The 17,152-nt window shown below is 29.2% G+C and overlaps 1 protein-coding gene across 2 annotated transcripts in view; it reads left to right on the top strand.

Moving 5' to 3' along the window:
* Positions 1-7,361, top strand: part of LOC129912765 (3-phosphoinositide-dependent protein kinase 1) — a 44,995-nt gene extending 37,634 nt beyond the window's left edge. For both annotated transcript variants that reach the window (XM_055991168.1, XM_055991167.1), the window contains exons 4-6: positions 1,009-2,073; positions 2,139-2,413; positions 6,040-7,361. In XM_055991168.1, the coding sequence (XP_055847143.1) occupies positions 1,009-2,073; positions 2,139-2,413; positions 6,040-6,168 (1,469 nt within the window). In that variant the 3' untranslated portion in view covers positions 6,169-7,361. The remainder of the gene's footprint in view (positions 1-1,008; positions 2,074-2,138; positions 2,414-6,039) is intronic.
* Positions 7,362-17,152: the final 9,791 nt, after the last annotated feature.

Here is a 17,152-nt window from a genome sequence, read left to right as displayed (position 1 = left end):
TTTTCGTTCTCATTTTGTTGTTTAAAGTAGCATTTTTTTTCGAATACAATGTTTCGACCGGCCTCTGTTGCAGGTTTTGTTTTGTGTTTTCTATCGCCTGTAATAAGTAAAAAAAAAGGTATAGATTGTGGCAACAAGAGATAGAAACACAAAAATAAATACGGCGTGTATTTTAAATTATCCGATTAATTAAAAAAACACAGAATTATATTTATTTTATATATTTTTTCAAAAAAGAAAAAAAAACTTTATCTCAAAATGTGAATTGCAAGGTTAAATTTTGTATAGGTATTATGCATTTTGAATGGCGCCAAATAATCACAACAACAGACTGATATAGAAATATATACGTACATTATAGAGCCCCGCATTTTTCTTATCACCACAACCACTCCTCGGCAGTGAGAGCTCTGACGTTTCCAAAAAAGATTTATGTTTGTCAGTTTTATTAATAACAAAAAACAACTTCAATTAAAAAAAAAAAAAAAGATAATTCAATTTGAGAAATAACAACAAGTTGGGTACTTGTGTTAGTATCAACAATTGAAAATCTTACATAGCTTTTGAGGGCATAGAATATGTAGAACTCTTTTAGATGACATAACTCTGATTAAAACAAGTTTGGGAAAATTTTGTAATCAAAACAAACTAATCAATGTTGAAATACATTTATTTTTAGTTGGGAAATACCCAGATAATTAGAATTCGCTTGTGACAGTTTTTTTTTTCATACATATTAAGGCACAAACAAGCGATAACTGGGACATGCCACTGACTTTCCCGCCAGAGTCAAACTTAAACATTCCACAATATATTAGGAACTCAATAGTTTATGGCTTAAAAACGGTGCTAACCAGAGCCATTTCTACCATCATATCTAACACTATGACCCTTTTTCAAAAACTCCAAATTTTCTTTAAAAAGCTTTCAAAATTGTTTTTTTTTTAATGATTAATTTACAATAAAAATTCCTAACTAACAAATATTTCTTTCTTCTTTTCTTTCTAGTTAAAGTCTGTGAAAAACAACACATAATTCGTGAACGCAAACAAGAATACATTAGACGCGAACGTGAAGTCATGAATGTTATGACCAATGTGCCCGGTTTTGTGAATCTCTCATGTACGTTCCAAGATAATCGTTCACTTTACTTTGTAATGACCATTGCCAAAAATGGTGATCTCCTGCCGTATATAAATAAAGTTGGTTCCTTCGATTTGGACTGTACACGTCATTATGCTGCCGAATTAGTATTAGCCTGTGAGAATATGCACAAACGTAATATTGTGCATCGTGATTTAAAACCTGAAAATATTCTACTCGATGAGAATATGCATACATTGATTGCAGATTTTGGTTCAGCGAAGATATTAGATAATGAATCAATGACATCATCATCAACCAATACAACAGGAGGAGTTACATCATCAACAACAACATCTACACAACAACAAACATCATCAACACCTTCATCACCTGCATCACGATCATCATCGATCGACAATAACCAACAACCTGGTAATTTTCGTCGAAGAAAAAATAGTTTTGTCGGTACCGCCCAATATGTATCACCTGAAGTGCTCCATAGTCAACCCATTCATCGAACAGCCGATTTATGGGCATTGGGTTGTATTATTTATCAAATGATATCTGGTTTGCCACCATTCCGTGGCAGCAATGAATTTATGATATTCAAAGAAATTCTCAATTGTAATTTGGAATTCCCAGAGGGTTTTGATAAAAATGCCGAAGATCTAGTCAGAAAATTGCTAAAGCTTAATCCAAATGAAAGACTTGGCGCTCATGATAAATGTGGATTTTATGAGAGCATTCGATCACATCCATTCTTTGATGGTGTTAATTTTGATACAATTCGTGAACAAACACCACCCACGATATGCCCATATTTGCCAGGTGTATCAAAGGATGAAGAATTATTTCGTAGTCAATATCGTGTACCAGATGATTTGGAACCAGGTTTAGGTGATAGGCAATTAACACGATTGTTGGGTATGGAATTGGGTACATCATTGGATGGTTATGAAGCTATAGAGCGAAAGACTGTTAGAAAAAGTAGGTTTTATACATTTTTATCTCTAAAGAGCACATATTTATGTATTTTTTTTTTTAATTTCTAGATATATTTGATCTGTCCGATGCGGAAAAACAAAAACGCCTCGAACAACAAAAGTCTGACAAATGGCATCCATTTGCCAAAGGTGAAGTTATCCTAAAGAAAGGTTTCGTTAATAAGCGAAAAGGACTCTTTGCTAGACGTCGTATGTTATTGCTTACAACTGGACCTCGATTAATTTATATTGATCCAGTGCAAATGATTGAAAAGGGTGAAATTCCATGGAGTTCAGAATTGAGAGTTGAACCTAAGAATTTTAAAATCTTCTTTGTGCATACGGTAAGTTTCTATTAATTTCTTAAATTGTCTGAATATGTTTAGATTCGATACAAAAAAAAAGTTGAAGGTTTAAATCAGACGTCCTTGAAGGTTAATAAAAAAATTAACTAAAATACGAAAAAATTTCTTAAAAAAATAGAAATTTCTCGCCTCATAATAACAATTATTATTATAGCCCACCTAGAAAATCAAGTTTAAAGGCCGAATTTTATTGCATTTTTTTTTTGCTTTATTTTTTTTTGGAATTTTAAATTGGTTTGTTTAGTTCAATTAAAATATTTGTATCTTTAGAAAATTCCATTCAGAATTGGTTTAAACAAAACCAGCAAATCCACATTTCACTTTTTTTTTAGCTGACCCACGCAATGTGCATGTATGTTTCGCAAGCCATTGGATAGCCATTTAAACAACAGTATTTTTATAACAAAATAATTTGGGCGCATTCACAAACCTAGGTGCTACGTAGTCGAGTTTCAACTAGCTTTTGGAATGCGAATTTGCACTACAAAGCTAGGTGACAGATGCAATAAAAAAAAATGTGTTTTGAGTGGTTTAAATGGCTTTTTTTCTTTGAAATTCCTCAATTTAACAAGCCCCGTCATTGTTTTTTTAGAATTCGAGATCATATTCAAATTCAAGCTACTTCTGAGGCAAAATAATATTCTTATTCATTGATGATCAATTTTAGTTAATTCTTGAGAGACCTAAAGACTTTAAGGTGTGAAATTTAATTAAAGAATAGAAAAAGCACATTACATGCTTTCACTTCCGTTTATAAGTTCAATGAACTGAAATCTTGATCTCCTGACATTTGTAGATAAAAACTATTTCCATAGTCATCATTTCCAACAAAAATTACTATACTGCTGCTCAGGATATTTACCACACGAAAAATGGTGTCAAATTTTCTCATGTTTTAGTTTTTTTCTTTTTTTTTTTTTTGTGGTTTTTGTTTCATAAAATCTGCAAAACAAAAAAAAAAAACCTACAGAAAATAGAATATATATCTTTGTTTTAATACCGGAACAAACTTTTCGTGTGTGCTTTATGTTTGTATATGACGACATTCAGTTTGCCTTATTTATCCATATGTACATATATCCATCCACCTTCAACAACCCCCTCTCTTGGGGGGCGCGCACTAACATACAATTTATCTATATCCATCACCATACCACTCATATCTATCTGTCGTATCTATCCTCAGTGTGGCATGGCGTGTACATAGACAGAAAAAGCACTTAACCAGCTCAACAATGGCGACAGTGAGTGTGGCACGTGTAGCCATGTTGACATTGAACTAGGCTATATAACACCAAACTGAAACGAACCAGCAGTGGGTTTGTGGGAGATGATGGGTGGCAGCAATAGCTAGCAAGTCAGTGGGATATATGTTTATGTCATGAGAGAAAGAGTGTGTAGCGGCTAGAGAAAGACTCAAGAACTATTACCTAATAATAATCTCTGCTTTTTTGCACTCTCCCGTCTCGAGTCTGTGTGTGAATGCATGCAAACGAAACAAATTGCACGCGCTGCAATCAGACATAGAAACATATCTATATCTCATGAGTAGAAGCAAAAAAAATCTATAATAAAACAAAAAATAGAAATAATAATAAATAAAATAAAACGAATAGAAAAAAATTGTATTTAAAAATAACCTGACGGCACGACGACGACAACGTAAGAGAGACTACAACTATTGCGGCGACACTACATATATTATTACATGGCAGCAATGCAGTAACTATTTGTCGCGACTAAAAGGTGTATTGTTCGATTTTTTTTTAGTTAGTTGATTTGTTGTGATTTTATATTTAAATCTACATCTCTTTTTCTCTATAACCGACCCGACAACCAACAACGTTGACGACGACAACACAAAGTTGTAGACACTGGGAGTGCATAAAATATTGGTCGTTGTTGTCGACTCAACTCAACTCGACTTGACTTGACGTTGTGACTACTAGAATAGAATTCAACCTGATAATTGCAAGATCATATGGTTGGCGGCGGCAGAAAATAGAAAGATAAAAGTGTTGAGGAATGCATTATTTTACTCTCCCTCTCGTCTGTTGGTTGTAAGCCAAAATGATATGCAACAAAAAAAAAACTTTGAGAAATGTCATTTGTTACTCTTTTTTTTGTATAATACAGTAGAAAAATTTTAATTAATTTACTTGGCTATCTGCTGATTCAGTCAGCTGTCAATAAAATCTCTATAAATGGAATAAATTTTCATCTAACTTGTCTTTTGACAACTATACCTACTGACTGACCAATGAGATGTATCTTTCTTTATGTTGCAAAATATCAGTAGTTTCTGAGGAAACTGGTTTTAAAGAAACGATTGTCAATGAGCAAAAGCTTACACTTTCCAATAACAACCTTGTTGATTGAATTTAAACAAAAATCAAACATTGTCACCAACAAATACTTTAAAACAAATCAACTAACCATCTGCTTAAGAACAAGTATTTTCTATAAATAAAACAAAACAAAAATTACAAAATCTGCAAGAACAATTTTTAGCCTCGTGGTTGTATTAAGTTTCACCTTGTCTCGTCGTCGTCGACAATGATGAGTCTTTTTGATGATGATCATCATGATGATGATGGTGATTAAAGAAAATCAGCATGTTCTGATTTTAATGAGATATAGAAGTGACAACCACAATTGTTTATTATATTGCACTACAAACCCTCTCTTTTCCTTCATTGCCATCAAATTGAATGCAAAAATCAAAAATAAAACAAGGAAAAACTATTAAAAAAAAACTTGGAAAGAAAAATGCAAAGCCAGTACACGCGCTAGTGTCGTAAAACAAAATAATAATAAAAAGAAAACAAAGCAAAAAAAAAAACTATTCCAAGTGGTTACGGATACGACGAGTTGCGAGAGGGTAAAATGGAAATTATGCCACAAAAACTATAAGCATGTGTGGGAAAAAAATAATAATAATAATCAACAATGTTATTGCGAAGGTTGAATGAACTAATAAACCACTCACGTGTATATAATATTTTGATAGTTTATTTGTTTTGTAAAAAAAAACATAGTTTTGTTTGTGTTTTACCTTTTTTAGGTCATAAGGCAGTCAGGTCATGGAATCAACTTTACTTTGGGTTTATTACCTTTTTGCAGTTGCTTACTTGGATTTCACAATTTTACTTAATTTCCTTGAAGAAAAGTTCTATCTGTTTACTTAGTTCCTCAGCTTAACATAAAAAAATTATGTTTTATTAGTTTATAACTCTTCTTTCTCTCTCTCTCCGACTGTCTGTGATTGTGAAATAATATACTGCGAATAAGATAAGGTGTTACATCTTGTACAATTCAGTTTAGACTAGTTATGAAAATAGAAATACAGTTTTGTATGTTGTCAGCTTAGAAAGTTGTTTATTTTATGTATGAACTTTTTTCTCACTTTCGATTGAGGTCGATTTGTACAGAATTAATATCCTCCCTGAGGCATTTACTTGTATGTATTCTACTTTTTCTGAGCTCTCCCTTCTTTATTCTTGGGACATGTATCGAATCTAAAAATTCCATAACGCATAATGACTTCTATTTTCTTTAAATAAATTAAACTAATAAATTTGTTTTTTTTTTCTTTCTCATTTTAGCCTGATCGAACATACTATCTTGACGACCCCGAAGGTTTTTCACTTCAATGGGTGAATGCCATTGAAAATGTTAGTAATTTAACTTATAACGTTCAGCAGCAAGATTCAAATAAAAAATCATCGTCGTAACTTATATAAAAATCATCAACAACAAATAAAAATAAAAAACAACATCAAAATAAATAAAATAAAATAGTTACATCAAAGACGTTCTTCTTTAAACAACAACAACATCAATTAAAACAACAACAATTGAATTAAGAAAAAAAAGAAAGAAAACCTTTGGCATTGTTGAATTACACACAGACACACATACATCGAACACTATTGTGCTTGCTTATATGTGAAATTTCTGATCATTGCCAATCCACATCAACCAACAATATGAGAGAGAAAAAGAAAATTTAAAAACAAAAAAATAAAAAAAAGCATCAACAACAACAAACAACAAAATAAAATCTAAACATCTGCTATTTGAAGTTTAAACAAAATATACTAAATAAATTATTTAGGTTATATATTATTATTATATTTGTAGGTAGTCACAATTTAATAAATTATATTTACCTTTTCTCCTTAAAAAAAAAAAACAAACTCCTACATTTTCCATACCCCCAAATTCTTGTTCATAAACCATATTTTTTCCTACTCCCCTTTATCCCCTGAAAACAAAAAACAAATAAAATCTTACATTTTATCCTCAATTTGTAAATAAAATTAAACATAAATTAAATCTAGAAATGAAAAAATACACTAAATCACTATAAAAAAAAAAATTAAAAAAAATGCATCTACATGTACATAATATTAATTTAAAGCAAAAAAATAAACCAGATAAAATAGTAATTTAATTATAAACAAAAAAACAAGTTTGCCCTACATAGAAACAAATAAGACTTTAAACAAAATATTTAATTTTAATTAAAAAAAGTAAAGAAAAGTTAAAGTAAATTTAAATGAAAACAAAAAAATAGTTCTTAAGTAATTTTAATTAAAAAAAAAGAAAACTTAAAATCAATTTTTTAGTTAAATTTCACTTGTTTTTTTTTTTTGTCCTTAAAAAATAATTTAAACAACAAGCATCTCATTCTCTTTTTCTTTGTTTATATCTCATTAAATTAAATTAAATAAAAAAAAAACACTGATCAAAAAAGATAACACTTAATTTAAATAGATAAAATAGTTAAAAACAAAAATGATTTAAGTCTCAATCTCTTTTTGATTGAAGATTAAACAAAAAATTTAAATTAAAATAGAGAGAGAGTAAGATTTTAGCAAAAAAATAAAAAATACATAAAAATTAAAACAAAAAAAAAAACAAATCATAAAATGTGTTCAACTGTTAGGTGGTGTGAAAATTTTGTTTGGCTAGTGTAAAGAAAACGAGAGTGAATGTATTTAAACAAAATTAATTAAGAGAGCGCATAAATGTTTCTAAGTGATTAAAATTGGTTATAGCTAAATTAGCAAAAAATGAAAATAAAAAATAAAAAAACATTTCTAAATAAAAAGTAAATTAAATAAATTAAAATTTGAGGAGAAAATTAGTGATTTAGCACTGAAAAGAGATAAATAAAATGCATAGCAAAAAAAAAAAAATAGAAAAAAGAAAAAGAATTTAGTTCTTACAAAAAAATAAAATAATTAATAAATTAATACCAAACTCGAAGAATTGAACCTACATGAAAAACAGAGGCATTTCTCAAAAAAAAAAAATGTTATTTATAAATATAATTCGTTTTCCTATACATAAAAAAAACTCCTTTTTTGTTCATGTTTGTTGTATTTTTTTATTTGTTTAGTTATTATTATTATTTTCTAAAAGAAAAAAATATTTATAGTTGTGTATGTTTTAGACGAATTCTTTTTTGTTTAAATTATTTATAATAATTATTTTTTTCTGTTTGTTTCTCATTAATAATTTCTCCTTTAAATCTTAGACTTTATTTAATGTATCTTTATCATATTATGAGAGTCTCTCTGTTACGTGGAATAAATTAAAGAGAGTGTGAATGGCCTATAATATTCAGAAAAGAATTCGAACTTTTAAGAGAGAAATAGAAAAAAATTTGATGCATTATCATAGAATTACTTCATATTCCAATTGAAACCTCGCTTATTATTTTTTTTTCTTCATTAAATTAAAATAATAAAAAATAAAACAAAAAATATATAAATTTTATGATTTTCTCAAAGCAAACTAAAAATAAAAATCAATTTATTGTTCAATTTCATGCCAATTTTTCAAAAAAAAAAAAAAAACACACTGTGTCTTTATATTCTGCGTTTAAGATTAGCTCTCTGCAGTGTATTATCTTCAAAAATAATAAAAACAAACAAAATATTAAACTAAACTACGAATATAAGAGAATTGTTTTTTGTTGTTCTTAAAATTAATACTAAATTTATTTAATTTGGTTCTTATATGCTGTACATATATACATATCCTAAATGATACAAAGAAAAACAACAAAACAAAAGAAAAAAAACATAAATAAAAAAACTAATATAATATAATTAATATTTAAAAAAAATAGTTTATTTTTTTCCTTATATCATATAAAATTATTATTTATATTACAATTTATTATTATTTCAATACAAAAAAAAAAGAAAAACAAAAAAATTCATTGTATATTTAAACATAACTACTATATAATTATATTAATTAATATTATTATTATTTTTTTGTTTTCTAGTTTGTCCTCTTTTGTTTATAATTTTAGTTTATTTTTTTTATTTTCTATTATTATTATTATATTATTATTAAAATAAAAATGAATATTGTCATTGAATTATTAAATTAATGCAAAAAAAAATTATAAAAAAAAGAAAATACTATACGATTTACAATATAAGTATACGTTGAAAGAAAAATTTATTAAAAACATTAAAAAAAATAGAAAAAAAAATCGAAAGCAAAAAGCAATTAACCAATTGCCAAAATATATTAATTTAAAAAAATTAAAAAAATACAAAAAATGATTGAAATAAAACAAAAACAAATACAAAATTTATTGATTCTTAAAAAAAAAACTTTTTTATTTCTTTTTATAATTTCTCTTCTCTTTTTTTAGTTTTGATTTGATTTCAGTTTCTTCTTTGATTTTAGTTTGTGGATTCGTTTTGTTGCAGTTTTTCTATTTTGTTTGGTACTTTTTTTTCGTTTTAGTTTTATTCTTGGGGGTTGTCGTAATTTGGAAAGTAAGTGGAACAGTAAATAGTTGGAAGATTGGATTTTCATTTTATTCTGAAGCTACCTTGCTTTAATCAAAGCCAGTTATAGATGGCTTTCGTAAACAAAATTTCTTTGCGAATGTTTCACGATATGGCAATTTAATTGCTGCAAAAAAGTAAAAAAAATTTTAACTCTGTTAGTTGAGAGTCGCTGCTTGGCATCAAAAGTTGAACATGTCATCTAGCCGCTGATAAATACTCCCCATCTGTCGGCATCAGAGCCGATTTCTTGAGGTGATACTAAACTGGTAGTAATTCAATTCCTGATGCTAAATATATATATGATGGATTAAATGAGCGAATCAAAGAAAATCCATAATTGTGAAACGATTCATTTTGAATTCACTGATTTAACTCCGAGGGAAATATTTGAACCTCAGTCTTGTTGTTAAATTTCAAAAAAGGGATGCATTTATCACATTTCAAACGCATTAAATCGGCATCATGTTCAAAGTTATAAGTGGGTCACAAGTATTATTTGTTACTGCAATAACTGCATTTTAGGTACCTACTCGTATCAGCATCATGAACTGAATTAAATATCGTCATCCGAGAAGGTATCAATGCACAACTATTTGAATTTAATGAAATTAGCCATTTACACCACAACATTTTGACCGATAAGATCTTATAAAAAATCCATAAACCTTGTTTGAGTCAGCTTTTGGATTAAAAATTATGGCGACCGAAGGCAAGTGTGAAGTAGGTTTATTGTTTAAAGGGTTATCTCAATTTGATCTAAAAGCAATCTACCGTCATTAAAATAGTTTAACTCGACCAAATAAGATGTTACCCATTAATCGATTGTAATGAATTAAACTAGCGATTGTATCAAGTTACATGGAGTTCGCAGTTTATGGATATGGAATGCAATCGAAATTGGGAGTGGAATTTTTCGTACAACACGTTTTAAAGTCTATTGGTATTTTAATTTCGATGATGGAGTTTAAGGCCTATGTCATCTCTCATTGTTCCCCCAAAGAAACTGAAACAAAATCCAATTGCGATAAGCTTTTTACTTAAATTAATTAGGCAAAAGTTTTTTTTTATGTAGTCTATCAAAATGTTAGCTTTTATGATTTCTATAAACTCATAAATTGGAATTGGAATATCTCTTACAATTTTTTTTTTATAATTTTATAAATAGTGAAGTAAATAAACAAAATTTGTATATTTACTCACAGCAACAAAAATTTATTAATTAAACAATAATGTACCCAGCGCTTTTGACGTATTGTGTTCAGTAACAAAGAAGAAAAAAAAAATAAAAGAAAATTACAAACAAATTGTTTATTTAAATAAAACAATTATGGGCGACTTATTAATTCGCTAAATTTATATTTTATTATTATTTAACAATAAATTAAAAGAAAATAAAAAAAAAAAACAGAAATAGAAATAGAAAAGAAATAAATTTAGGGGCAGTAGACTGAAATAAATGAATTCGTAGCGTTTAGTAATTTAGAATTAGTTTACTAAATTAAACAGAAACAAAAAAAAAATATAAAATTAAAAAACTAAATAAATAAAATTATGTATTATGATTATTGTAAATTAATTATGTAGCATTTAATGTGTAATTTATGTCATGTAACTTGTTTGTGGTTTTTCTTTTAATTAACTCAATTTTTTTCATTTTTTAATTTCAATTGTATGTAGGTACATTTCTTTTTTCTTTTTAACATAAACAATTGAATTATTACATTATTATACATCCTTAAATTTAATTTTAAAAAATTCTTTAACTAAACAAAAACATCTAAATGGCAAATGGTGGTTATATAGAATTAAGTTAAAAAAGTAAATAATGTGTTAAGGTAACAAAAAAAAATGAAGAATAAGATAAATTAAATAAAACATAAAATGAAAATCATAATTGTATCTATAGATAAAAGTTTTTTTTTGAAAAAAAAGTATGTTAGATAAAGGAAAAATCGCTGGAAACCCGGAAAAACGTGTAGCTAAAAAAACATAAAAATTAATGTAAAACAAAAAAAAAAAAATAAAATAAATATTATTTAAACTGTGAACCTAAACTAAAATTTACAAATGCAAAAAAGAAAACAGGATTAAGAAAACTATGTTATAAGTTTAAATATAATGAATTAAAATTAAAGAAAATATATTATAAAGGTGGAAAGTTTAAAGGTAAAAATAAATGATTGAAACCAAATAAAAAAAAAAAAAAAAAAACGGAAGTAAAATAATGTTTGAAAAAATATCTACACAGTGAGAAAAAAAAAAAAATGTGAAAATAAAATATTTGGAGATGGAAAGCAAAACAGAAAAAAAAATCTTTTATTTAAAAATGATCGGATTCTTTAATCATACGAGCTAGCTCGTATGTATAGATTTTTTGTCTTTGAAAAAGCGACTTGTACGTTGTACATTATCGTTGTTGAGTGAATGGAAGGGATATTTTCTCAATAACTAAAAGGAGATACGCTGTAAACATCGTTAATAGTAGACACACAAATAATAAGTGATTGGTAATTTTGAAATGCACTCCTGATGACAAAAAAAAAAAATAAAAATTAATTAATTGCACAGAATAGTTCAGCTATGTCAATGTGTAACTTTAAGTTTAAGTCAAAAGTTTAGCATCATCAATTTTGGGTATTGATTTTTCAACCAAAATCTAGTTTTTTTCATAGTTTAGTCAGGGATTAAATTTGTCTTTTACTGCCTTCTTAAAGGGTCACTGTGGCGTATGTGGAATATTTTTTAGTTACAAAATCTTAACGGTCAATGGAAACTGTTCTTTTCTAAAGTTATTGAAATGACTAAGTAACCATCAGCCTTATTGCGATTTACAACTATCAATCGAACGATTATCAGAATGTTTAAGTTGGTTTGTCAAAACTGTAGACATTGGATTTGGAAAATAAAAAATAACTTCAGCTGAGGAAAACTGATACATGAGGCGTTCAGAATAATAGTGAGTCCACTTCTCTACAAGTTGGAATTTTTTTGTAATACTTAAGTTGTTTAAAAAAGTGCTTCTTGAACATATCTTTGGCACAAAGCCAAACTTAAACTTAATTTTGGGTATTGATTTGTCAACCAAAATCTAGTTTTTTTCATAGTTTAGTCAGGGATTAAATTTGTCTTTTACTGCCTTCTTAAAGGGTCACTGTGGCGTATGTGGAATATTTTTTAGTTAAAAAATCTAAACGGTCAATGGAAACTGTTCTTTTCTAAAGTTATTGAAATGACTAAGTAACCATCAGCCTTATTGCGATTTACAACTATCAATCGAATATCGAACGATTATCAGAATGTTTAAGTTGGTTTGTCAAAACTGTAGACATTCGATTTGGAAAATAAAAAATAACTTCAGCTGAGGAAAACTGATACATGAGGCGTTCAGAATAATAGTGAGTCCACTTCTCTACAAGTTGGATTTTTTTTTAATACTTAAGTTGTTTTAAAAAGTGCTTCTTGAACATATCTTTGGCACAAAGCCAAAACCACGAATCTGCTAAATTGTAGTTTAGGCAAAAACGGCTTCAAAGATTTGGAAACTCATGCAATCTTATGGGAATTGATAGTTTAGGCTTCTAGGCAACAGACGGAGGGCTGGGATTGAAGCAGTGAATAGAGGGACCGATAACAAAACAAGTAAAATGACGCATAAAAGTGAAAATGCCCAAAAATGCAGAATCACGGTTTTGGCGTTTTGTCGTCGATATAATGCACAAATAATTTCAAATGGACTTATTCCTTTAGTATTCTGAACTCCTCACATATTTGCCTTAGATCTAAATTTGAAATATTCTATTTACTCATATCGGAACGGGTTTTGAAAGTATTTTATAGAAGATAAATAATTTTCACAAAATTTTATACATGGAGAGATTTAAACGAAAAAACCTAGTTTAAAAAAAATGCTTTTAATGATTAATTTGGAATTAAACAAAACATTTATTACAATAAATTAAAAAAATGTTATAAAATCTCGACACAAGAAAACAAAATATACGCCACAGTAGCACACAATTAGTCACATGCCTAGTTTTGCTTAATATAAACTGTGGAAATGGTTAAATACAAATTGAAGATCGGCGGAGAAAGAATTTTAAACAATTTCCCGAATCAGCGATCGTTAGAAAAATCAGAAGTCTTTTTTCTAAAAAACTAAATTCTGTTGAATATTGGAAGCTAGAATTTTCCCAATGACAATGAAAGAGAACATTATTTTCTACCAAGTCTGAACCGAAAAAAACAGAGTGATAATCTTATTCTGAAGTATTAGACCAATTATTTATTCACATTGCCAACCAATTCCGAGTTGGTATCATTTCGGAAACGATTATAAAATCAAAATGTTCTCAGTTTTAAAAATGCCGAACGAAACGGAGGGGAACAGCACTTGCAACAGCACTCGATGGAAAAGTAAAAAAAAAACAACAACAAAAACGTTGGATTTGACATTCAGCCCTATCTTGAATTTCACGTGAAAATGATTCCACCCGGAAAATTTCAGTTTCACTTTTCCCAAATTCTTTTCAAAATTCTGCCGGGGTCAAAATTCTTTTGTCAAAATTCTGCTTTCAAAATTCTGCTTTTTCAAAATTCTGCTTTTCAAAATTCTACTTTTCATAATTCTGTTTTACAAAATTCTGCCAAAAATTAAAAAAAGGGTTTGGAAAACGTTAAAAAGCGCGCGCTGTTAAACAGCAAGTTAAGAAAATACCAACCTAAAAAAACATTAATGAGGTGTATTTTGGTATAGTAAACGTATGCCATGAAAAAAAGCAGAATTAGTGGATTTTTTTTGTAAAAAAAAAATGCTGGCAGAATTTTGAAAAGTAGAATTTTGAAAGATAGAATAAAAAAAAGCAGAATTTTGTAAATCAGAATTTTGACCCGCTCCCGTTTTTATTAAGACCAGGTTAAACGCTACAAAAAACGCAGTCGGAGCTAAGCAATTTAATTGTTGAATACAACAACACCTTAGCTTGTCGGCTTAGCCCGAGGGGCTAAAGTGTTGTTACATTTAACATATTAGCCACAACAGCGTTTTTTTGTCCAGTTAAGCCCGGTCGAAAAAAAAACACACCTAATATTAACGAATCTTTAACCGGATTTCCTACAGTTACATAAATACTAATCCCTAAGAGCCGCGTTTTAATTATCCTCACAGATAGTAACAATCAGAAACACAGCTTTTTTCCCATTTTTTTACTTTACAATTTTGCTATAATTGAAATTTTTATTTAAAAAATGCCAATGAACTATGGCCGCTTCACAATGTCGCTTCGTGCTTTGCTTTGACAGACCTCTTTGTTAAAGCAAAAGTTCAAACATAGGAAAATGTGCAGAATGAATCACAGTCCCCGCGTTCAACGCAGGCCACCTGAACTTAAGATCTGAATTTTCAGAGGCTTTGATTGGTCAGTGCCTATGTTCTGTAACTTAGTCGAGAACTTCTCGCATCGAAAAATTTTGAAACAAAAATTCCATACGTTTCTCTATTTGGAAAAATAACCTGTGTCTGTATCTCGATGTGAGAAGCAACCCTGTACATTTTTTATTCCATTGGAATTATTGGAAACTGTCAAAAAAAAGGGAAAATATTTGTACCTTTGAGTTTGGAAGTAACCGTGGCCGAAGGCAGTCGTGGCCGAAGGCAGTGGCAGCTCTTGGAGCTAGTAAAAGTTTAACGTAAAGTTATATTATCTGGACGAGTTACTAATGGGTCTGTGGGATTGCCCCAACCCATTCGTATGTCCAACAAACACGTGTGACTTATAAGTCAACACCAGCAATAGATAATTAGCCACAGCTAATTAATTCAAATAGTGATGGAGATCCGGACGAGTCACTTACGGGTCTGCGGGATGCCCCAACCCGTTCGTGTGTCCTGCAAAGAACGTGCGACTTTGAAGTCGACATAAATCATCAACAGCAACAGACAATTAGCCACAGCTAATAATAACACAAAAAGTGACTAGGATGGATAATTACATCGCCATAAAACAGGGAAACTAGTATGTACAAAAAGTTAAACTGTGCTAACAGTACAACATAACACACCACAACAGTAAATAGCGGCATTTCATCGCACGCTATATCCATACAAGTAAGCGGTACGAATCATAACGGCGCATCGAAACACCTGATGCTAAAACTGAAAGCATATTCCCTAGTACATCTAAAATACTTTAAAACATATTCGCCAGTTAATTGATTTAATTTCATCTAAATTGAATGTTTTATTGTTTGCTACAATGTGATTTTACTTGTATGTTTAATGTATATATGGCGCTCTCGCTTCATAAACTCAAAAAACAAAAAAGAAAAGAAACGAAAAAAAAATAAAAATCTCAAGCAATATGTTAGATATTAAGCATATCACTGCACTGGCCAGTTTTCGTATATATGTAGTTTTAAGATAGGTTAAGTTTATTGTATATATGTATTCGTGACTACCGTCACAAACAAATTCAACTAAATGCTTATGAGCAAAAGCAGTCCAACCATATATTTAGTTTTATATAAATACTGACAGCCACGAGGCTTTACAAAAAAAATACTCGAAAAAGAAGGCAATACTTTATAGCCACTTTAGTACAATAAAAGCTATTGTTAGAATAAGATATAAAATGTAACCTAACTTTGAAGACTCAATAAAATTCAATTCAATTCAATTCAATATTTGTACCTTTGGCCATCAAAGGTCATATAGACATATAGTTTTACAATAAATATCCCAAGGCTCGGTAGTCCGAAGGTAGAGCAGTCGGTCAGAGAGTGGAAGGTATAGGTCGTTTCAAATTAAAAGTCCTGACTCAGAGTTTATTTTCTCCCTTCCAATAAAATTGAGAACAAATAAACAAAAAACACAATTTTATTGGCTCATTGCTACAAATCAACTCAAAAATAACAACAAATCATGCTTGTTTGAATGAAAGAAATGCTAGAGAAAAAAATAAGGAAACGAAAAATCTGAATTTGTTTATTAATGATTTCTATGGTGACGACTCCAAAATAATTGAAAAATAAAAATAAGATATTTACTGCCCAATTATACAAATGAAATGATGTGAATAGAATTTTAAGTTATGAATTGCTATCATATAAACTGGACATTTCTGGTCCATCTTCACCTAGTCCTATAATAATATCTTCGGCAAAGTTATCCCAACTCCCTTCAAATGATAAATAATTAAATAATTGTATGTTTTTTTGTATTGCCCGCTGATATGGAGTGATGCAAGCCCGGGAGACTTGCATCAGCTTTCTGAGGCTTACCCAGTGAATCTCACAGACGGATCAATTAATTAAAATAGGGATATCAAGAACTGTTCTTCATTATTTTATCTTAATTTTAGAAAAAGTTCAGCTGCCTCATAAATGCTTCCTTCCAGTAAGCGAATGAGTTTTTTTTATTTTTGCTCAATTTTCCATGGGACTTTTGATTTGAAACGACCTATACCGAGTTCAAGTCACAGTTGTGGCATGTAAATTTTTCTTTTTTTTTTCTTTAATATTCTTTTTTTTTTTTATTTTAAAAATTTAAGTGATACAAAATTTAATTACCGTGATCACTTTTTCAGAAGTAAAATCTCACATTTAATGCATGATTATCATTTTTTTTTTCAAATATCTTACTTTCTCGCATCCTTTTTGCTTGTGAGTAATTTTGGCAGTTCAATCGAGAAATTATCTCAATAATTTTCTTAAGGCTTGGCCACACCGGAGGGTATGCGGTAGCGGTACGGGTAGAGGTAACGGTACTTGTATGAAAAAAATTCCAAACTGACATATCAACGTTCAGATGTGGAATTTTGTTCATACAAATATCGTTACCGCTACCCGTACCTCTACCGCATACCCTCCGGTGTGGCCAAGCCTTTACAGACACAATTTT

This window comes from Episyrphus balteatus, chromosome 2 (assembly GCF_945859705.1).
Source record: "Episyrphus balteatus chromosome 2, idEpiBalt1.1, whole genome shotgun sequence".
In the NCBI taxonomy this organism is placed as follows: Eukaryota; Metazoa; Arthropoda; class Insecta; order Diptera; family Syrphidae; genus Episyrphus; species Episyrphus balteatus.
Note: the sequence above shows the minus strand (reverse complement) of the source record. Positions and strands in the feature narration are given on the sequence as shown.